Genomic DNA, 24,380 nt, shown 5'->3' on the forward strand with positions numbered 1-24,380 from the left:
CTTTGAATACAAAAATGCCCAACTAGATATTATATCAGTGCCCTTGTCAAGAGATTTGACAACTGCAAATAATAGCATTCAGCTTGTTCAGCTGAGTCTTAAGCTGTGTAACCTCCTTTTGCAACGCAGAGATCTGCTCTTCTAATTTCACGACCTAGACATCAGCAATGTTGGTAGCATAATTGTCGATGGCATCTTTTAAATTACGCACAACACCAATAAGATCTGACTACAGAGAATGATGGATGGTGGTGTCATTTCCCACGAGCTTCCTCAAAATGGCAATCAAAATGTAATGCATTCTATCAACCCACTCATCTTCAATAATAGCGAAAGAGTCCTCTGCCTGTGTCTCGTGCAATCCCAGCAGTTGGTTCTCATCATGCTTGTCCATCCTCCCACTACGGACACGAAATTGAACAATCAGGTCAATTATTTTCAAATAGAATTAAAAAAAACAATAATGCACACAACCGTTAAGCAACTGTAGTCACATCAGTCCAGTGGACTAGAGGGATAAACTCATCGCCATCTCCGCATCGCTCACTTCAGTTTCAAAATGGTGATTCTCAACACTTGTTGGCAACGGGCTGCAAAACACATTTGCTGCCATAAACAATCTGAAAATTGAATCGCTTTGTGTAAATGGTAAAGTGAATACCTATGTCTTTCTTGCCAACGAGACAAGAACCAGTCGCCTCGTGGGTGAGTTGTTGTATACATGTCATTAGCAACAAAATTGCTAACAACATCTTGGTAAGTTGTACTCGATGGGTAGACCATGTCCCTGATGTGGAGTTATCCACAAAGGACGACAGATAATACTTTCCTGTCTTCACCATCCTATGTAGCGTTGACAAGAAATCATTTCCTACTAAATGCCGCAGCTTGAATTTCCAAAACATGAGCGCTCTATCAAAAATGTTTACTGGTGTTAAGTACACTCTATTTTTCAGCTCATCAACTCCATAGAGACTATATAACTCTATCCCTTTGTTAACATCGACAAAAGTCACATGATGCATGACTTTCCTAAAGTGCAACTCATCCTGTTCCTTCAAGCAATACCCGACATGCCCTCAAATGTATGCATTTTATGTTGTTTTAAACCTCAACACAACACCATCCCCCGTGCAGGAGTGACTTTGTCCCACCCCAAGTATCCTTTGATTTTCTTGTTGACAGCTATCAACGATGTTGCCCATAGTCGGACAACCATCTAGAAATGAATGTGCAAGGCAATTCCCTCCCTCTCCAATGCGCAGAAATGATTTCATGCATGCCAAGAGCATTGCATCAATATCATCACCCCCCCCCCACAGAGATAGTCACACTTACTTCCATGATCCTACTGCTCGGTCCACAACAATTGACATTGTTCCCCCTCGAATTACCTCGGCTGGAATCCTCTACCCTTCTTGATCTTTTCCTCTTTGGCATAGCACCTTCATCCAGGTCAACCCTAGCTCTGGCTTCATTTTTCAACTGTGCCATGTTCACTACCTACACACAATATCCAAAGCTGCAGCTCAATCCTATACCAGGACTAATACACATCTCCTCGCATCAGACCACAATGCAGGACATACTGCCGTGATCCACGCAACAATCAACCAACGAGGCAATCACCAGACAAACATAAAGCATTTTAAAGTCTTCTCATAAGACTGCACCAAATGACATAGTGAAACATACCTCAGACTGTCTCAGACACACACAAAGAGACACACACAGTAGTGAGTGAGCATGAGTTACATGTTTCTGTGTCACCCAGTCGCGCGGACAGCTCTTTCTCTGCGTCAACCACAGAACCACATGATCATCAGTCACCCCTCTCTAGGTCACACAGTCGGACAACTCTTTCTCTGTGTCAGCCAGTCGCGCGTAGGTCCTTCTCTACGTCCCTCAATAGATTTCACAACACGATTTTCGCATAAAAAACAAACAAGCAACCTCCCCTTCCCCCCTGCGCAAATCCTGCCACCTAGTTGCAATGTGTCCAGATCGCCAACTAACAACCGCCACACCCACCCTGTATCCGAAGGAGTTTACTCTGCAAATCGCACGGCATCTCGGCATTCTACTAAATCGCTCCACTATCGAAAATTGGCAGGGCCTACTGGTAGAATTTCTCTTTAGAAGCCTTTGTTTATTCTCCACTGCAGTTTGGGAAATACATGCACTTTGGGAAATACATGAAGACTAGAAGGGACTCTACTATTTTCAATGCTGCTCTCTCCTTTTGCGTTTTATTAGGTGGAATCTCCATGAGATTCCTAAGAATTAGGCTCAGTGCTCTCAATCACCGCCTCTATTCTTGCCGTCCTCTTCGTTCTCCTCTTTGTTGCCAACGACTGTGCGCCCTCCCATCTCTCATCACTTGCCCTCGCCTCCCTCCCATCCACTCTATGCCCTTGCTAGGTCTCGACACCTGACTTCACCACCTTTTTCTTTGTCGCCCCCTTCATCTCCCATGCCCCCCCCCCCCCCCCGGCCCAACCTTGCTATGGGCGAGAGAGTGATGGAGGCAATGCCTCGCTCAACAGAGAGAAAACGCGAGAGTAAATGCGGTCTTATGCCTACATCTCATTGGGGGGCCTACGCGAGAGAGATGAGAGCGAGAGGGAATCCTGACGCCTCGGCCTTGCCCTCATTTGCACGAGCCACACACTCCCCTAGAGAGAGAGAGAGAGAGAGAGAGAGAGAGAGAGAGAGAGAGAGAGAGAGAGAGAGAGAGAGAGAGAGAGAATCATCTTTGTCGCCCTGACGGAAGCTTCCAAAAGGCGTCCACCTTCCCTTTTGCTTTGCGTCTCAAAGTATTCCCTTAGTTTACACAACTATTCTTATTTTTCCATTCTTATTTATCTCCTCCTCTCGTCCGCCACTTGTCCCCCCCTCTCTTTCTTTTCCATTCTGTTTAGTGTTCGAGGAGCACCTTCCTAGATTCTAGCTAAACAAATGCTTCCAAAATCGTGAGAACATACTATGTGTATTCTAAATTTGATGGGTGTCTTTCCCCCCCCATACTCACAATTGTGAATTGAGAGAATTTTAATTAATTCGAAAAGAATACAACTGCCCTCAAGCACTACATGTGACTTGAGAGGGCAAGGGTTCCAACAGGGTCTTGTACATAGATAAAAAAGGAACCAAAACAGGGGTGCTATGAAAACTGTCTCGAGTGTTCTAAAAAACTTAGTGCATGATTCCATTCTTCCTCCTTGACTATTGTCCCTCTCTTTGCTCCCACACCATGATAAGCTCAGTGCTCATACGCACAATATCATCAAATTGAGCCACAACCAGTTTTGCCTCAAATATTTGGAGGTTCCTAAGCTTCCAAACCCAAGGCAAGTAGCAAATCTAGTGATTTGGGTGCACACCAAAATGGCCTAGTTTTGGAATCCACGCCCTCCCAGGATCAGATCATTAGTAAAGAAAATAATCTTCCAAGTCTTCCATACCCATTCGCACACTTTAGCGGCTAGCCCCCGTGAGGTAGGGCACTTACCGAACATATGTATGAAATTTGATGGGTGTCTTAATGCCCTCCCCTTTCATTGGCGAGCACCCTATGTTATTCCTTTCCTATATAAGATTTTTTTTTTTTTGGGGAACTCACAATGGTAAGTAGATATATTTACAAAACCATAAAATAAAAAATACAAGCCGTGTTTAGATCGAGCCATGACATCATAACGAACACCCAAAAAGAAATACGATAGGATCCATGGCAAATATGGGAGCCACCTCATGACTACCAGAATCACATAAGACGAGACGGAACACACGGCAAATAAGGGACCCACCCGCAAAATAAAGTTTAATCACATACTAGTAGCAGCCGCATAAGGGGGGAGCATGCAAGCTCCATCACCTCACAATAGAAAACCGAACTGAAGACGCAACCACAGGCTTTTATGGGGAGCCTAGCGTGAGCATCAAGTCCTCGAGGAGCACCATCACCCGTTGCAGATCCACGAGACAATTTGCTGCCACCATCGAGAAGCGTTTGCCACACACCAACTCCATGCTGAAACGCCGCACGAACAACATATCACATAATGGAACCGGCCACCAAATCCCTCATGGGGATGAGAAGGGAGCAATGGTCTCTCCTGCAGGCAAAAATCGAGTGGAGTGAAGGAAAGCATGCCAAAGCAGAGCTGATGGTCGCCACGAGCTCCCCGTCGAAGCCAAACCCTGCCACACTAACGCAATCCGTCACCAGATCTACTGCGAATTGTCGATGCTAGACCCCCTACCACAAGCAATGCCTTGGAACCCCCTTGCTCTGTATCCCTCGCAAGCTAGGCAAAGCACCACATAGAACGCAAGCTTTTCCCACCGCGAACCCGTGACAAACATCAACCCATAATAGACTCATGAAAATTTTGACACTCATACGATCATTGTGTACACACCATATATTCCCAAAAACACCCTCCATCTCCTCCAACTTTGAGATGGGATGAGGGTGACCAAAGGAAGAAAGGAAAACAAAACAATTGTAAATGGCAAAGAACGTAGGTAGTGTCAAAAGTGCAAACCCATGTGACAACAGGGTGAGGTAGGTTGGAAAGGACCTAAAATGAACTAAGGGACTTGCAGGAGGAGGCTGTTGCACATTTCAAGTGTGTTTGTTAATGCCACGAAGACAATTCCCAAAAGCTCAACCATTGTGAAAAGTGCGGCTTGAATAAGTCTTTCAAACTAATTGAGCTTCTCCCATTTATCTCTTCTTATGATTTGCTTTTTTGGTGGGGTATGTGCTTCGTCCATGGAAGGTGTCGATGCTAGCCCTGTTTTTGCTCAAGCATATGATATCGATGTTTGCTCCTTTTGCTCGGTTTTGGATTCACATATCTATGGTCTCGCACAAGTGTCCGTGGATTTGATTGAAACACAATCATTAAGTTAAGATACCTACATGAGATTGATGTTGCTCTAATTAGAACTTATATAAGTTCGATCTCGAATGAGATCAATGTTGCTCGGAGTTGAATTCATACAACAAGAGAAGTGATCTTGTAAGTGGTAAGGATTGAATGCAAACACCTTGACCATCTATATCTATCTATCTATATCTATATCTATACTATTATAAAAGGGGGAGGGATTCCGACCTCCCCCCTGACACGTGCCAACTCCTACTCACTTTGGCTAGGTTCCCCGACAATGCAACTTGTAACCCAAGGCGCTCAACGCACTGTGAGAGAGAGAGAGAGAGAGAGAGAGAGAGAGAGAGACTCTCTTAGGAAGAGAGAGAGAATGGAGATCGAAGGCCGCCAGCCGTACTAGTTGAGTTAAGAGACCTTATTCAATAGTAGCTATAATAATTCCCATTCACACTCTCAAAAAACTAAGGTGAAATCCAGGCTTGCATGTCTTGCAACCCTAAGGCTGGTTCCACGGGCGAGAGGGGGATTTCTGGGCGTTCAAAGGAAATCCTGCGTTTACCGCCCGACCAGAGAAATTTGCGTCTCGATTTTTTCATAAATGGCAAAGAGAAAAAGGGCGTCTGATTCGACAGCGCATTAGAGGAGAAGAGAGCACTGAAGGCTGGTTTGCGGTCACGGTTTCACGCCTTCGCAGCCTTGCTGTTTCTGATGCTGCGATTCACCTGCTAGCTTGCAGATAACCCTAATCTAGGCTACCTTCACTCCAGAGGGCTCAAATAAGGCCCTCTTCCTCACACGAAAGATGTTTGTTGGTTTCTGTCTCCTCTGCTTTCTTGCTGCGGTAATGTCTACATGCACATCTGCATTTTCTTTTTCCTCCACTGTTCTTTGTTGATTTTGCTTGGTACCCGTTTTCCCTCTTTATATCCTACCATTTGGGTCGTGTTGCTTTTTTCACCAAGAAGGTGTCTAGGGGCCCTAGCACAGCATCCATCCCCTTTGTGAGACGCCATCAGTCTCCTCTTTGCATTCTTCCTTCTGCCCCTTTCTTTTCCAAAGTCCCCCCCTCGGACCGCTCCCCACTTTTCAATAAAAGCGCCTTTTCCTTTCTCCTTTGTTTGAGATGGGGATCTGCCTCCAGAGTCACTGTAGCAATTCGCTCATCAGAACATTATTCTAAGCAACGGAGTGTGTGGAGTGTTGATGTTCAGAGCTCACGGTAGCGCTTGCACTGACCTTTGATTTACTAAACCATAAATCACCGCTGCAGAACAAGAAAGGGCCTGAAAGAAGCTTTCAAACGCTCACAAAGATCACGTAAAGTCTTCTGGTAAATCAAAAGATAAGGTTTGGAGGCTTAGAACGATCTGAAAATACCTTGAAGAGTGCTCTTGAAAGAAAGAAAACACCAAAGGGTATCTGAACCTGTCATTCACCACCATTAAACCTTGAAATTTTCTCGAATCAGCTCCACTGGGTGCTTGTACAGACCCAACCATTACTAGTCGATTAAAATCTGGATTTAAGAGTAGCACACACAATAATGGGATTGTGCTTGTATTGTTCTTGTCGCCTACACCTATCATGAAGTGTTAAATGTATCAAGTGTCACATCACCCAAGCCCGAGGGAGAGAGTGTAAGTTCCAGAGGCAGATTCCACATCTAAAGTACTACTCCACATGACTACCACGGCGGCAGGTGCTGGCATGCCTACTGGAAGCCTCCATTCCATCCAGGCACCTTTTCAACATACAGATGACAATAGAAAGCGCCCGCGGCCAAAAAATGTCACATGGGCATCAGAAGACAAACTGCATCAGGTTGGTCCTTGTTTTAGTTCACATCTTAGGAGGTTAACATTTTGTGTGGATATTGCTTGCTTTTGGCTCTGAAAGTCATCACGACTCATTACTTATCAACTTAGCATATTGCTATCTGGAAACTTTTAAGTGAAGTATGAATCTGGATCTTGTGGTTGTATATACAACTTTGCATTCAGTCTACGATTCACATGTATATTTTGTGAATCATGATGCCCAGAGTGGGGTTATGCTTAAGCTTTTCAATCCAAGAAGGTGGATAACCTGGATGCTAAATTCATATGTTGTTGGAGAAATATGACTGTAATGGAAACTGCATGTCGCATGTGATGGACTTTACCATGGCATAGTTGACATGTATTTCTTGTGGATTGTAACGTAATTTGGTCTGGATTGTAACGTAATTTGGTCTCTCTGGGCAATGATATATAGTTTGCCGCTGATAAGCGCTTACGTCGATGCGCGCACGTGCGCGCGCGCACACACACACACACACACACACACACACATATTGTGAGAAAACAAGGAACCAAAGTGTGCAAAGCTCTCGACCATATCCAAGCAGAGGAACCAAGAGAGTGAATTGAACGCAATTATTATGGTATTGTGTGCTTGTTGCCTGGTTATAACAGTCTGGCAAGATTTGTGTATGCATTGACCAGCAATTTGGATTACTGTTTTCTCTTTATTTTTACAAGAGAGGCAAGAATAATTTGGAGGGCTTGTTATTAGGATAAAGCTGTTGATATTGGAATCTCTGTTGCAGATGGAGAACATTTAATAGCATACATTTTCGTTCTATAAGCATCTTGAATTCTTGAATGTACTTATGAAACTGCCCCATTTATTCATCTTGATTCAAACCTGTAGGCATTTGTCAACACATGTTATGTTCACAACCTTTGTTCTCTCCTTCAAATCGTAAGTCTGCTGACATTTTTACACAGCATTATTAAAGAATTGCCCTTACATCTTGGCCTCCAGGAGAGTATATTGAAAAGTAGGTCTGACAGCCAGAATTTCCCTTCTTTGTCTGCTTAATATAAACTTTTCCAAAGGTGTTCATGGAAAATGATGCTAGCTAGAGGACTCGGATAGCTCGTTAGCAACATCTTAATGTGCACCAAAGTTATGCTGTGGCTTCTCTTGCAAATTTATGATTGTTGCCCTGCCCTATGCATCAGTGCAAGAGGGTGGAGCATTGGTTATAAGGTTTTTCCTCTAGGTTTAGACAACTTTTTGTGGGAGTTTGTGCTTTTGCTCATTGCAGTGCTAAAAAAAGGTAAGTGTAGGTATGGGTCTCCTGTTCTTGACCAGCATTTGAAACTTCGACATTTTCACCTCTTCGGCATATGAAGAAGTACAAAAAGCTGGTTGTTGGGAATGTTTGTGTCTCTTCATGTGCCGCAGAACTCTTTTGTTTCCAGATGAGAATGTGCATTGCTTTTATGTATGCAATGATCGTTCTTCACTATACAGTAGCATTTATATCTATACATATGCTGTTGTGCTGAAGGTAATTTAACTCTATTATATATCAGCCTGCCTCCTGCTTGCTTTGAAATGTTAAAAGAAGATTCCGACAAGGGACAAGTGTTTTGTGTTGCGTCTAGCCTGTCTTGTAAGGTATTGAGAGCCAAGGATTGAAGTATGTCCAACAAGACATCTGAAAGTTGGATCAAGCTGCAAAGACTGAGGAATGGATTCTTAAGCATTGAGACTTTTATCTTGAAGCTTTCCACATGTCTTTGTCAGAGTGGGCAGTGGAGGGGAAGACATGTGAGATGTGAAGTTGACGACAAAATAACACGAGAGGCCAAAAAGTGGAGAGGGGCTACATTGATATAGTGGGCCAACTCTATGTCCGGTAAAACCTCTAAACATACTCAACTCAGAAATCCACAAAAATTGGACAAACATATAAAATGGGCAAAATGTTTGGTGCAATTGCTGCTGCATACAGCATGGCAAGGGTAACCGGGCTGTCAAAAAGCCACCCCTTTGAGTGTTGTTGTTGGAAGTGTGCCTGGTGGCAATTGCGCTCTAGCATGGCTAATTCAATATACCCTATAGTGAGTTTGTCTCTGGTTGCACTTGCCATGGAGAAGGGGCCCATGGTGACTCGCCTTCCAGCTAGTGTTCATAGAGCTAAATGGGCAAAATGTTTGGTGCAATTGCTGCTGCATACAGCATGGCAAGGGTAACCGGGCTGTCAAAAAGCTCCCCCTTTGAGCAGTGTTGTTGGAAGTGTGCCTGGTGGCAATTGCGCTCTAGCATGGCTAATTCAATATACCCTATAGTGAGTCTGTCTCTGGTTGCACTTGCCATGGAGAAGGGGCCCATGGTGGATGTGAAAGTAATCCGAAGGTATCTACCACCTTGACTCGCCTTCCAGCTAGTGTTCATAGAGCTCTGCTCTTGATCTATTTGGATGTATGAAAAGTAAAACCTTGGTCTTCCCAAGGTTGACTGTGAGCCTCTGTGGGTGCAACATTGATCCAAGGCATGTAAATGGAGCTGTAGTCTCTCTTGTGACTTAGAGACCAAGACAATATTAAGAATATATAGCATGATATGGATTGGAGTACCTCCTAAATTTGCTCATGCACCTCTTGCACGAAGAATGTATTCAGATATGTCGTCGATGTAGAGGGTGAAGAGAGTAGGTACGAGTGACCTCCCTTGCTTCACACAATATGCTAGCAATGGTTTGTAACTTGTTAGGTGTCTTGTGGGTAGCGCTCTCGACGCCTCCTGCTCGTAGAGAGTAGATCCCCCAATTTTTTTTCGATGGTACATCAAGTGTTTGCAGCGTTGAAAGAGTCGGTTGCGTGGGACTATGTTGAAGGCTTTGCAAAAATTCACCAAGTAGTAGTGTAGTTGCCTGTGCTTGATCAATCGAGCAACATAGAGTGAAGATGTGGTTGATGGTAGAGAAGGCTCAACTAAACTTGGCCTATCTTGTGGTTCGTAGGCCGTCACTCTTTGCATATGAGCTCAACTCTCTACTTTGCATGTGTGTGTGATCTGTGGAGTGGCCATACTGCATGTGGTGAATAGCCCTCTCCACCCTCGCGACGGTAGAGAGTGGATATGATCGGGCGTGGGTCTTAAGGTTTTGGAATCGGAGGGTGTCCAGGTACTTGATAGAGCCTCTGTTCATAGTCATTTCATCTTTGTGAGTCGTGAATGTGGGTGGGTCAGGCTCCCGTAATCGGCGCCATGCCATGGCTGAATTGCCACTCATGAGTAGGTGATACAACTCTAGCTCTTGGGCCTCCTCGAACTCCCACTTCTTATGGCAAGTTGAGGGTCCTTAATTGTCTACGAGCCTCCCTCTTACATCTCAGCTAGTGTACATTGTATATAGAGTTGTCTATATAGCTCTCTGCACTCGTCATTGTACCATTTGTTCTGTGGCATAGCCCTGGAGCGTGTAGTGCTACTGCCTGATTGATTGTCGTCTTGGAAATTGTTGAGGTTTGATGTGTGCAGAATGGAGGAGAGTTGGCTAGTGAGTATATGGAGTGGTGCTGATGGGTCTAGTAGTTAAATGTCATCGTAGACGTGGTGAGTGTAGATATCAGATTGATCGTGTGAGAAGTATATGGTGGTGTGTAGGGTGCATGTAGATGGTGCGTGTGGAGGGTTGTGCTATCTGAGGGGAGAGAGATGTAGTTTGGTTAGCGCTTACATGTGTGGGAGGGATAGTGAGTGATGTGATCAGATGTGATGCCTCCGTGGATCCGAGTATGTAGTCCTTTGTGCTACCTCCCTCTGAGACTGATAGTGGACACGTGAGACCTCTTAAATCTGGCCTTTGTGCCATCCTGATATAAATAATGAGACGATGCTTTGATCCCAATGAGCCTGAGGACGAAGGCGTAGTGGAGGACACCATCTTGTTTTTCTGGAGAGAGAGAGAGAGAGAGAGAGAGAGAGAGAGAGAGAGAGAGAGAGAGAGAGAGAGAGAGAGAGAGAGAGAGAGAGAGAGAGAGAGAGAGAGAGAGAGAGAGAGAGAGAGAGAGAGAGAGAGAGAGAGAGAGAGAGAGAGAGAGAGAGAGAGAGACCTTAGCGCATGGAAAGTTGAAACCGTTGACTGCCAAACCTTGACCCTAGTAACTGTCTCTTGATTCTTGAAGCTTCACCCACGCATTGCTGTTGCCTCTATGTGCAAAAGCGATGCCCTTGCCGATGCCTTTTGTCACAAGACGGGCACCACGTGCCAATAGAAAAGAACAGACTGAACAAACTTTTAGCACTTCAATAACAATTGAACTGAGAGAGAGAGAGAGAGAGAGAGAGAGAGAGAGAGAGAGAGAGAGAGAGAGGACACGCGACATGGAGTGGCGGAATTTCACCCTAGTGAGTATTGGCCCCAAACCTTGGCGCCCCTTTCGGTATTTCTTTATATTGCATCAACACAGTATAAGCCGGTACTCCAGACACTGCACCTTCTCCAGGAAGCATGCTTGAAAATGAGCCCTAACCTCATGTTTAAAGGCCCTTAGCCTAAAAAGCAGTTTACAGTAAAAGCCTTCAAACTTAGAAGCATCTTGTCCAAAAGCAAAGCCAAAAAGCTGCCATCGTAAAGCACGGAAATCCGTATAGCCTGCCACATATCATGCCAACGCAATTTTCAAAAATTTGTCACGTCATCAATTTTTGCGTGTGTGCGGGTCCTGCTTTATTTTAATCCTTTGTCACTTGGGGCTCCATCGGACGGGGTCCCCATAAGTTGGGAGGACTTCTTCTGTTACTTGTTCTTCTTAGGGTTTAAGCCCCTTGGCCGGCATCTGTAAGTTGGCTCCATTCTTTAGGCTTTGACACGTCAGTAGTTTGTACATCTTTCGCCGTTGCAATTTGCGCATACAACCTGCCTTTGCAGTTGTGTTGTGTGCCTCCGCTTGTAGCATCGCCTTTGCCCTGTTGTCCGCCTCGCTGTCGCCCACTTTAGCCTTGCATCCGGCCCTTGTTGGGTCCCGACACTTACAACCGCCACGCATCTCGCCACTAGTCGCCATTTGCCGCCATTTGGCGTGCCCTTGTTAAGGTTTTTACCTGCTAGGGTTTTCCTCCCTAACATCATGTAATCTCACACCCATACACGGCTGATCATTCACAATATTACTCACATCCTTCATCAAAACACAAACACACACACACACGCGCGCGCGTGTGCACACACACACACACACACATCTTTACCTATACAGTTGTTTGATTATATATATATAGAACAAAAAAAACATGTATTTTTTTCTTCATACACAGATGCCTTGTGGAAATTTTTTTTGAAAAAGAAATTAGTTGGTGTGGTTTTTATAAAAAATGGGGGGTAATCCTCCTCCCAAACACCACATAAGAACCCACCCCTTGGGGAATTTTTTGAGGCAATTGCTTTATTATCTTAAACGTCACGCACATTGCCTCTGTCTGTCGCTCTTAACTACACTGCAATGCGTATGATACCCCCTACACGGGGTCTCTCTCCCTCTCAAACTCCCCGTATGTAAGCAGGAGTGGCTATAGAGGCGGCTTGAGATTAGCTACTGAGTACTTGATCGTGGGCGTCTTCACCTTGAATATGCCAAGAGGCGCTATATAAGGTGAGGGTGCTCTGGCCCCTCACTTAGTCTATGGGTTTATTTTCTTCTTCGTGTGTTTTTAAGGAGAGGTGTGAGGGCTTTTTTTATCAAGCAGCAATGGAAATGCACAAAGTGTTAAGAGTTTTGACATCTCAAGTGAACTGCCCAGTGTGGTCCCATTATTTATTTTGGCTTTTAGGTATTTATATTACTTATTTGTCAAAGTCTGGGTAGGGCAATTTACTGATGTTGCTATACATGCAACCCCTTGCCTCCACTGTATTACACATTCAAATATTCATTGCCAAGGTTGATTGGTTCAAGAGACTCTCTCTCTCTCTCTCTCTCTCTCTCTCTCTCTCTCTCTCGCTCACTCTCCTTGGTCTCTACGCTTCCGCATCGTCGACTTTGACATGGTATAAGAGCCCTTGGTGGAGGTACGTGCTTGAAGTGCTTTGGTGGAGGCGGAGCTACAAAGAGAGCTTGAGAAGATCATTTTGTTGCCAGCATCAATCTCTCTCCTTGCTGTCCCTAACATTCTAAAATGTTGCCCAACCGGCACCTATTACCCTAGCGTTTTGCGTTTCAAAATGCTGCGGCATCTGTGGCCACCGTGTGCTTGCTGTTGCTGTCACTAGCACTCTCGTCGCTAGCGATTTAAAACGCTAGTCGGCAGCTCACGTGGACAGTTGTCAGCACAACCCCCACGTAGCGCCTCGGCATGCCATTAGCGACAGCGTGCTAAAATGCTGTGTTCAGCGGTTGTGCAACGACGAAGGGGAAGCAAGCATCCCTTGGTAACGGCAATAACGACACCCCCCCCCCCACCCACCCCCCCCCCCCCAAAACGTTTTAGAACGCTCCCTGACCGCTGTCATCCCCTCCATTGCAGCCAACGTTTTGAAGTGCTGTTTTTCCTCTTCATTGTCGACTACCCTCTCTCTCTCTCTCTCTCTCTTCCGCAAAGGCTCCCTTCCAATGTTTTAAAATGCTACAGGAGGACTTGATTGTAGGGTTGGGGTTTCGAGAGGGGAACCAAAGGGCCTACCTGTTTGGCTTTGGAAGGAACACAAATGGCTCGCAAGAGGAGTAAAGGAGCAGCTTGGAAGGAGAGGATCGGTCTTGGGAAGGCCGCCTGCAAGAGCCCCAAAGGCGCGTTGTACGGGCTTGGAAGCAGAGGTGTGAAAGAGGATCGGCTTAGAGCAAAGGTGCCTGGGATTAACGCGGCCACCCTTGGAGTCCGAGAAGGCGTCCCGGATTACCAGATCTTGCAACTTCAACATGGCCCCCCCTTGCTAGAGCGCCAACGACAAATTGAACGGCAATAACTACGCTCATTGGAATTTGATCATGCGACTTTGGTTCTCACGGAAAGGCTTATGGGATATTTTCGACGGCTCGAAGCCTCGTCCCACGAGGGATCCCAACAATAGGTACACCCGCCTTCAAGATGACGAATATCTCAAATCGCGTGCCGATTGGGATGCTGCTAATTGCGAAGGCAATGTCAGCCATTGCGGAATCTCTTATAAAGGACCTTTCTCTAGCCATTTAGACTTTGAAGATTGCCAACGATATGTGGTTCAAGCTTGTTGGAATGTTTGATCGGGATTCTACGATGTGAGCAGTCATCCTTCTTGGACAGTTATTTGCTATCCAGTTTCCACGAGGAAGTTCCATGCAATCATTACTTATGATTCATGATCAACTATCGGCTATGAAAAGTGCATCGATGAGTACTCAGTTAGCTGCTTTGGTTCTCACGAAGTTGCCTGAGGCGTATGAAACTGTGGCTAGAACACTTGGGCTACAAGTCACGAAGGAAAAGCTGGAATTTGATGATCTCTGCTCTTTTCTCATTGAGTGGGAAGCCGTGTTGATAACTCAAGGCAAAAATTGAGTTTTCAGAGACAAGATGGGGAAGCACTTGGTGCTTCGGATTCTAGAGAGAGGACCAAGAATCGTTGTTACAACTGTGGAAAGGGTGGTATCACGAGGAAAGCAGTGATAGTGACTTAGGGAAGGACAACAAAGAGGATGCTGGTGTGGTGGTGACTACACTGGCACGGACTCTCGCCTTCTAGTCACATGGAGACAAGTGCCGCCACCAGCTTCAGCCGGCGAGAGGCTTGTGAGTGGCAGAGAGGGGCAAACAATGCTTCGTATAATTAATTTGGACCCTTGTATTGGAGTTCAAGTTATCGGTGTTTGAACCCATGGGTCTGAGTTCAAGGCACATGCATCTGGCAAGGAACCAATCAGACGTATCTAAAACTATGGATGAGTGCACCAATCGATTGTTGTTGGTCGGATCATGGACAGAATGGGTTCCACAATTCATTATCTTGGAGTATTATATTTTGGACGTGATGTGTTCATAGTTCACGAATGGGGCTTCTTGGATGTAGTGTGGTCTACAGTTCAAATTTTCTAAAAAGGCAATCTACTCAAGATGACATTCTTCTAAGGAACAAAGTTGAGGGTAGCAAAACCAAGGTGTATCCATTGTCCAAGGCCTTCTATTGGGGTATCCATGGTAGCTTCTTCATCGACTTGGTCTCACTATTGATGTCCACTATGGGCTGCAGAGAGGGTGTTAAGAGTTTTGGCATCTCAACTGAACTGTCCAATGTGCTCCCATTATTTATTTTGGCTTTTAGGTATTTATTTTACTTATTTGTCAAAGTTTGGGTAGGGCAATTTACTGAGGCTGCTATATATGCAACCCCTTGCCTCCATTGTATTACACATTCAGTTATTCATTGCCAAGTTTGATTGGTTCAGGAGACTCTCTCTCTCTCTCTCGTGCTCACTCTCCTTGGTCTCTACGCTTCCGCATCGTTGACTTTGACACTAAGATTACATACCCAAGCAATCTCATCTAATATGGAGCAGATATGGTTGGCACATGATGATGCAATACAAATGATTATAGATGTAGTCACAAGACAAGGACACAAATTTCCCGCGAATACTCCCACGTCATGATAAATTCAAAGGCACACTTTCCTGTGAATGCTCCCCCCCCAAGAATCGAAGTTCGAGCCATGAGATTCATAGGCTTGATACAACTAAACTCTCCATAAACTGCATCGTGCGATGTTTAGAGGTTTCCTATTTACACATCGACGTGGAAACTCCTTCAAGGATCACGACCCGAGCCATGAGCTTTTCAAATCACAATTTGTATTAAATTTTTCTCCCAGACCTATGTCCGAGCCACGAGTTATTCACAAGACCAAATTCAATTGCAACCAATATCAAAACAAGAATCTTCAATAGTTTCTAAAGACAAAGCAAACTTAAAATCATCCGGTTTAACTTGAAAGAGGATTGGCTTTCCATTCTGCACTATGGTTCAGTTCCTCTCACAAGGTTGTAGCTGATCGTAGCATGTTCCATAAGCTCGTCTAAAGCAAAAACTTGCTTGGACAAATAGTATTTGGTAGTGGTGATGGGAGTCCAATGATATACAGTTCACATTGGTCCTCCAAGGTTATCAATTTGACGAGAGACGTGTGAAAGTAGATGTCTAGGACCTCCGATTGTAGTCTTGCACAGTTTCTGTGGCAATCATTTTCAGGTTATCCTACTTTGCCAAAAGCTGCACTTCAAAGAAGGATGACTGCTCACATCGTAGAAATTTTCTGGAAAGCTTGCCAAGTCCTTGGAGTGTGTTGCTTGGGAGCTATAGAACTCCACCACTGCACAACACTCTCTCTGAGAAAAGAGGTAGCTTGAGAGCTTTGATTCTTTAGCGTAGATCCCTAGGGCATAGATGTTATCAAGCTATTGCAGAAACTACAAAGCTTTCTTTCCATTTCTCTTGAAAAAGGTTTTTTCTTTTTGTAGAATTTGGAAGTGCCATCTTGCTCTGTCTGCTCTTGAATGGACCGGTATGCTTTCAGAAAAGCACATGCCTAAAGTTCTAAATTCTAATACCACTGAAACGAAATGACACCGTGCCAACTAGAAAGAACAGATTGGAACAGACTTTTAGCAATTCAAAAGAATTGAACAAAAAGTGAGAGAATCCACACGAGACATGGAGTGACGGAGTTCTACTCCTAGACTGCTATGGCCCCAAACCCTGGTGCCCCTTCGGGGGAGAGATTGGTTTTCTTGCATCCATGGTACGAGGATTTTACATTAGTTGTTCAGGAGGATAGATGTCAGACATGTTGAGGTAGATGGGTGCTATCTTTGGCATACCATTCATGCGTTCATTGCAGATCCAGACATCTATGCCATCTTTGAAGGTGGCTACTACACTTCCACAATCTTTCCAGATACCATTACTTACGAGTGGAAAGGGGTGCTACACTCGCAGAGGATTGTGGTTTCGTGCATACCAAACCAGTGCAGGGCATGCCCAGGAGGGCGGCAACAAAGACAAACTCGGGGTAGTAGGAGACAACCCTCAGCCACAATAGACCTAGCAGAGTTCTACATAGCAGTAGAGCCTTGTGCAGAGTCAACAACAACACAATGTTGATCAAACATTGAGGCAGAGATAGACATGTAGACAGGTACATGCACAACCTATCCTTGTCTACAGATTGGTAGTGAGATAGAGGTTGGCAGAGGCAAAGCAACCCCCAAACAGACCTCCGAAGGAGAGGTTACCAAATCAGGATTGAGAGGAGGTACCGGAGCAATTGGACAGAGGGGTAGAGGAGGATACAAAGACAAACTCGGGGTAGTAGGAGACAACCCTCAGCCACAATAGACCTAGCAGAGTTCTGCATAGCAGTAGAGCCTTGTGCAGAGTCAACAACAACACAATGTTGATCAAACATTGAGGCAGAGATAGACATGTAGACAGGTACATGCACAACCTATCCTTGTCTACAGATTGGTAGTGAGATAGAGGTTGGCAGAGGCAAAGCAACCCCCAAACAGACCTCCGAAGGAGAGGTTACCAAATCAGGATTGAGAGGAGGTACCGGAGCAATTGGACAGAGGGGTAGAGGAGGATTAGCAGTTGATGGCAACCCAGGAGCAGCTTGAGTTGCCGTAGGATGAGCTAGTCCAATAGACTTTGGATTTCTTGGATATTCAATCGCAGGTGCCTTTCTCAGTAGGCACTATTGGAGGAGAGCATTTCGTAGTTTTTAGAGGGTTTTGACTATTCAGCAGGCTTCGCATCTCCTACAGATGTTCTGTTATTTGAGATCTTACTTGCAGAGTTCTTTGCGGATGGTCCATGGAGATTTCTAGATGTATCTTTGAGGAGTGGGCCACTATGTGTCGACATGTTTTTCTTGCAATTGTAAGGGACACGTCTCGTTTTCCTCGATTCAGAGAGAGCTCCAATGATGAGATTCAGAGTGTAGGTTGTACATGATGACTCCTTTTGGACGAGGGAGACTGTTTATGATACCATACAAGAGCAGACAATGGTTTGAGGCCAATTACTTTATGGATACCAGACAGTTTTTTGCAGATTTGTTTGAGAGTCAGTTTAGAGAGGCTGTAGGGAACTTGGTTTGGTTAGAGAGACGTGCATCTTGGTACCTTCCCTTGGCTTTGGAGGTGGGCGAAGAATGGGTCCCCCTTGCCTCTCTTACAATTTGGTCGTGCTGTTGATCTGCATCCTTTTTTGAGGTACATCATCAGGAATGTTAAGAGTGGATGTGGATGATTTTGGAGGCACGTCCTAGGGATGTTACAGTCCCTTGGCTTTTGTGAGCTCCTACAAGAGATTTCTAGAGTGGACGCTTTATAACTATCGGATACACAACATTGGAATCTGTGGTATTCGCTACGTTGCTTGAGGTGGACAGAGCTTTGGGCAGATTTGTGTAGACTTGATCACAATCCAGATAGCTATTTTTCACCACATGATTAGAGTATCTTTATCCCTAGATGTATCTCGTGGTTTGATTTCCCCCATGATATGTTTCCATACCTTTCAGGGTTTTTCCCAATTTCTTGTATATGGACCTATGGTCGATTATATGTAATGCAAAAGGTCAAATCCCCTCTTTTTTTTTTTTTTTTTGAGAGAGAGAGAGAGAGAGAGAGAGAGAGAGAGAGAGAGAGAGAGAGAGAGAGAGAGAGAGAGAGAGAGAGAGAGAGAGAGTGATTGTTCTGCTTAGTTGAAGATTTGTATGCAAGCTTTCTCATATCTTTGCGGTGTTTCATTGTTTGTTCAAAGGCTCTTCAAGAGTATGGTTTGTTTCACATATTTTAAATGTTTTTTGTGTAAATTAATTTAGGTCATGTATGGTTCAGCTGGAGGCAGCCAATCATACTTATTCCGTACTTACATACCCGTATGCATATGCATATGGAAAACGTATGGAAAAAACTATGCTTGTGGGTGTGGGTGTTTAGCTTGCTTGCATGCATTGGGGGTGAATGTGTGTATGATCGTTTTGATTACTTGTTTATTTTCATGTCTGCTATTTTTTTACATCTTTGGTGTTGGTTTGGTGGTGCGGTAGTGATCCTTCTCTTTTTCGGGGGTTTTCATGCTTTGTTGAAGGTACTTATGTGAGTCTTCGTCATCATCGGCTTATCCTACGTTTTTGAAGATTTTTATACAAGAAGTTGGTGGTTTCTCAGTGTTCTTTATTGGTTTTTCCTACTATATATGAAGTCTTTCATGCAAGTTTTGGTGATGTCTCTCTTGCGGTAGTGTTTTGGTTGGTTTCAAGTTCTTGTTCTAGACTCTAGCTTTATGCTGTCCTAGTGGTGTGTGCCATTGGTTAGTCTGGGGAGTTATCAGAGGATGATGTCTTTGGCTCTCTTGGGGTTGTAGTATGTCTTGGCAGATTTGTGCAGCATTGTTCTAGAGTCATCGGCCTCTCCGTCAAGTCTCTATTGTCGTTCTTTGATTTCTTCCTTCTTTTTCTTCTATGCAGGTTCTTCTTTTCTCGTTCATATTTGTTTGATTATTCTGTGGTTTACTTGCTTTGTGTGTTATGCTGTCTGCTAGGTGGCTTTATTGTGTGTTTGATGTTGCATGGTTGTCTATGTTGGGTGGGTCTTGTGTGGTTACATGCTTAATGCTTGTGCATGCTTACGATTTTCCCTATTTGTGGAGTTGTTGATAAATTTCTCGGGGCGAGATGACTATCTATCACGGGCAGAGATCACTGGTGGGTTGGTGGTTCCGGGCAGTTGGAGTTCATAGGCTCTTTTGCAACTATTTGCCCTGACATTCCGTGCAGGTTGCGGTTGCAGTTGCCATAGCTCTTGGATTTTCTGCCAGAGATGGTGAAGGCTTTTCTCTCTTTTGCTCTTTTGGATCTTTTGAGACAGGGATGCGTTGTGGTGGAGTTGCATTCATTTGTTGGGATGTGGATGTTGGCTTTGGAGATTTGGAGTCCTGATTTGGGAGATCCTTTTGGTGGTTTTTTGGGCTGCTCGCAAGTGCCAACCCTATGGTGGCTCGTTTTTGCTTAGCTTTCTTCTCTAGTCTTCCCTTGCTCCATTGTCTTGATGTATCTCCCTGGTTTTTCTCTTTGTTTTTGTAATCCTGTTATACCTTAGGGGTATTTTCACTACCAGCCTGGTTATGTATTATGCCTGCGGACCTCTTTGTAAGTTTGCAAGGAATACTAAGGTTTTAAGCTGAGAGAGAGAGAGAGAGAGAGAGAGAGAGAGAGAGAGAGAGAGAGAGAGAGAGAGAGAGAGAGAGAGAGAGAGAGAGAGAGAGAGAGAGGTAGGTACATTGGGATTTGATTTCACACTCTATTGCAAGGGTTGCAACACATTTTTGATACAAGGGAGATGCCTCTTGCCATTTCATCTGGGCTAGTATCTCTTATACCAAAAGATGGGGACTCTATTTATATACGTCAGTGGCGCCCGATTACTCTCATGTCTTCTGCGTACAAGATTTTAGCCTGTATGATTGATGCTCAATTGTGCCCATTTATGCCTGATCTCATTCATGCTTCACAGATTGGCTTTGTTCAGGATAGATGCATCCTGGACAACATTTTCACTTTTTATGAGGCTTTGGAGTGGGCACAACAGTTTGGCCAGTTGGTGGCTCTTATACCTCTTGACTTCGAGAAGTTCCTATGATCATGTGGATTGGGGTTTTCCAAAAGGCACGCTACAGAGGATGGGTTTTCCTACACGGTGGATTACGTGGGTTTCTTCCTTATACAAATTTTTTAATGGTGTAGTTGCTATCAATGGTCGTATTGGTCGCTGGTTTCACCTCTCGAGATCTGTGCGATAGGGTGTCCTTTGGCTCCTTACTTTTTCTTGTTCTTTGTGGAGGCTGTCTTTATACTTACGTGGCAGGACTCCTTCGTTTCACGCTTCGTTGCACGGTCTTCACATGCCAGTGCAAGGGGAACCAGATTTATTGGATTAGGAGTACGCAGATAATACCTTGGTTTGCTCTCAATATGCACCTCATTTGTTGGATAGATTGCAGGATGCTCTTATTGTTTTTTGCATTGTGAGCGGAGCTCTTATCAATTGGAATAAATTGTTTGGTTTTCTAATTGGTGTAGATGAAGCTCCACAATGGTGTGTGCAGGATGGGTTGGCTTGTTTGGCTCCTGGACAATCATGTCGTTACTTGGGCTTTCAGGTTGGCATTGATGTATCGTATGAACAACAATTTGACCGAGTTCTACAGTCAAGAAGGAGGAAGCTTTGTCATTGGTCGTCTATGCATCTCTCTCTTGTGGGCACAGCCTTGATTGTGAACCAGGTTCTCCTGGCAACTGTTTGGTACTCCTCTTCTCGTTGGACTATGCATTTTGGGGTATTCATTTGGCTTCGGCGTTTTGTGCGCAATTATTTGTGGGGAGGTTCGGATGGTATGCACGACACCCGTCCTAGAGTTAGCTGGCGTACCGTTATATTGCCTTGCGAAGAGGGAGGGTTGGGCATCATTGATCTAGAGATGCAGAGTGGTGCTTTGCTGTCCAAACTTATAGTTAGAGGCTTATTTCCTAGGACCGAGCCTTGGAAACAATTTTTGTATCATGCTTTGTCCCGTGTAGTATCACGTTTTGGATAATTAGATGCAGAGGGGCCTTGGTGCACGACTATCCGTTTCATCTTCACTGATGCTCCTTTGGATTATACGAAGTTATCTCCTTTTATGAGATCACTTTTCCTGATTTGGTTGATTGTACGTTAGGGTATGATTCGCCGAAGACTGCGATGCATTGAGGACATTGAGAGACAACCCTTGATTTGAAATGCATATGTTCGTGATCATGAAGGACGTCGGTTATCATATTGATTGGGCCAGATGGGATGATGGGCTAGCAGCTTCTGTACGGATATGGTTAGAGGCTTGTTTGCTTGATGCGGATTTCAGTAGCATTGAGTTTGGTATACGCAGGGGAGTTGCCACCCTAATTCTAGAGTTTGAGGATGCTCTTCCTCCGGATTGGCGGCAGGCTATCCTGGGTGACTTGGATCTGCCCATGCATGAGGGCTGGTGGGCTTTTTTTTGATGATGACAAGCATCACGCTTGGTGTGCAGAGGCACTCTTGTCTTCTTGCTTGCAGATCAAGGACATATGCGCTCGACATTTGAGGGCTCTTTTCCTTTGGATGAGCAGCCTGATTTGCATTATGTGCTAGTTTGAGTGGTTAGTGTGTTTGGCAAGTGCTTATGTGTAGACCCTGTGTTTCTTCCAAGGAGGCAGTGTTACGGAGGTTGTGGGTTTGGGAAGGTTTACCACTGGCATAGCTTGTCTGGGATTCGAGAGAGTGGATGTGGCCGTGACATATTGCAGAGGAGACGGTGTCATTTTTTGAGTACAACGTGCGCATTGGCAGAGATATCATTTTTCGCCACCAGACTGTCCGTCATCAACCACGCTAGCTACAACATTGGTTGGAGCAAAAGCTCTCTCATGCATTCATGTATCAGTATTGGTTATGCATTTGTAGTCTTCATGTCAACCGTCGTATTTCGTATTTGCTTTGTATGCTAGCGCATGTAGGTCTCCCGATTGGGACGTGGGCTGCTCGGGTAGGACATGATCCTACTTGTCAGTGTTGTTCGACATTGGTGGAGGAGACGCTCCACCATTGTTTTTGGATCTGCCCACTTGCACATTATGTATGGTGTGCTTTTTGCTTCCTTTTTTGCAGACTTGGGATTTAGGCGGGTTTTGTGACGCGGGGGGCCGTCACCTGGCTTTTGCAACATCCGGACTCACATACCATGTATGAGGGATCTTCCACAGATCCAGTATTTTTGCTGACAACCTTGGGATACAGTCGGGGCACATAAGACATGGTGCCTGCTTTAGTACATGAGTTTGTCATACAACCTCCTGATATTCTATTTGCTACGATATGCAGCATAGTATTGTGGATTATATGGAAGGCTCGCTGTGCTCAGGTTCTGGGTGGTTGTCCTTCCCATGTGACCACTACTTTGGCTGCAGTTTGGTCTGAGCTTTTGCATACCTTGCGCAGCAAATGGGATTCTTCAGCTTGCCTCTCTAGGACAGCAGAGAGGAGACGAGTTTCTTAGACTTTGGGCGCGTAATACAGTTCTTTTCAGTATGGAGAGGCACAATCACGTGGCATTATACCCCTCCACGGTGGTTTATTCATCATTCTTCTTAATTTCCACCTTGATGTACATACAACCCTGCCACGGATTCTTCAACAGGCCTCTCTAGGGCAGCAGAGAGGAGACGACGTCAGTTTCTTCGACTAAGGGCACGTAATACAAATTTTTTTAGTATGGATAGAGGCACGATCACGTGGCATTATGCCCCTCTACGGTGGTTTATTCATCATTCTTCTCAATTTCCACCTTGATGTACGTACAACCTTGCCACTGATCATCCACAATTTGTACTTCTTCTCGAAGACATGCTTTCTTGAGCATCTCTAGAAGTCTCTTTGTACTCAGTGTATAGCAATTGATCTTTGAGAGAGAGAGAGAGAGAGAGAGAGAGAGAGAGAGAGAGAGAGAGAGAGAGAGAGAGAGAGAGAGAGAGAGAGAGAGAGAGAGAGAGAGAGAGAGAGAGAGAGAGATGAATGAAAATGAAATGATATATTGTCTTCAAAAGGCCGAAATGACCTATGAGACCAATGCGTTACAAATTGGTGAATCTGATATCATGTCTGGGTACAAAAAGAGAGGTACGAAAATGAATCTAGAAGTGCTACTAGTTGGAACTGCGTGGGCTATGTGTGACCACTAATACAATGGGTGCCCAATACAAGTGGGTGATGGATCCGTCCTCATCTGTACTTTGTATATCGAGATAGTATGGCTCGAATCCTATGCTGTAGTCTCCATTGATGATGTGAAGCTCCTCTCCTCAATCGTGGGCGTCTCAATCTCCCTAGCTCCGATGCTCGGTCAATGAGAGTACCACGGGTGTGAGTATGAGCTGAGCTTTGTATTGGTCGCTACTCCTCTATCTGTCCAATGTCTCGTCTGAAAAAATCTGTCATCTGTCTTTGGGATTGTCTTTTTCTAGATCTCCTGAGTAAACTATCTCTGTGTCTGTGTAACTTCGTTGCTCTCATCGAACCATGGTTTACATACATTGGCCACTTACATGTGTTGTACAAGCTGTTTGACATTAGGTTCATTTCTAATCCATGGTCTATTAGAGCAACAAAAGGCTCTTCAAGGTCATCTATCTTGACCAAGGTCTCCATTGTAGCTCTTGCCCGTGACTTCTAGAGTAGTGGCCTACAAGTAGCTCCAATTTCCTCCATTCTCAAATTGCACCTGTTTACTCTTCCTCTAAAGATCCATAGCATCTTGCCACATTCTCATCTTCTGCTTTGTCTTGTACATGTATCCCTTGTGCTGTTGGTGTTTCTTTTTCACCTTGTAGAGCGATGGACTCAGTAGGAGTCCACCTTTTTTTTTTTGGTTATTTCAATGGGAAAGAGGGGCTGGCGGCGGTGAAACTGAGGTGGAAGGAAGCTCCTCAGGGAAATCCTGCTCTAGAGGGTCGAAACGGCTCCTTGTAGGAACCCAATGTTGTTGGATTATTGGAGGTTGGCCACCACAAGGGCAATGTGACGAGCCCATCCTGTCGACGACAGTCATGCACTTGCTGCCAGCTATCAGTTGGTTGGTCACTGGGCTATGAAGAGG

General features: G+C 44.8%; 1 protein-coding gene and 1 pseudogene across 3 annotated transcripts in view; one reads left to right on the forward strand and one right to left on the reverse strand.

Annotated features, from left to right (window-relative positions):
* Positions 1 to 476: 476 nt before the first annotated feature.
* LOC147425831 (uncharacterized) lies at positions 477 to 1,277 on the reverse strand (annotated as a pseudogene).
* Positions 1,278 to 5,431: 4,154 nt separating this feature from the next.
* Positions 5,432 to 24,380, forward strand: part of LOC147425832 (Zinc finger C-x8-C-x5-C-x3-H type family protein) — a 35,009-nt gene continuing 16,060 nt past the window's right edge. For 2 of the 3 annotated variants that reach the window (XM_086498462.1, XM_086498463.1), the window contains exon 1: positions 5,432 to 6,722. In XM_086498462.1, the coding sequence (XP_086354588.1) occupies positions 6,582 to 6,722 (141 nt within the window). In that variant the 5' untranslated portion in view covers positions 5,432 to 6,581. The remainder of the gene's footprint in view (positions 6,723 to 24,380) is intronic. The other variant, XM_086498461.1, reaches the window with a different exon arrangement.

The sequence above is a fragment of the Adiantum capillus-veneris genome, chromosome 24, assembly GCF_014529385.1.
Source record: "Adiantum capillus-veneris isolate H3 chromosome 24, ASM1452938v2, whole genome shotgun sequence".
Taxonomy (NCBI): domain Eukaryota; kingdom Viridiplantae; phylum Streptophyta; class Polypodiopsida; order Polypodiales; family Pteridaceae; genus Adiantum; species Adiantum capillus-veneris.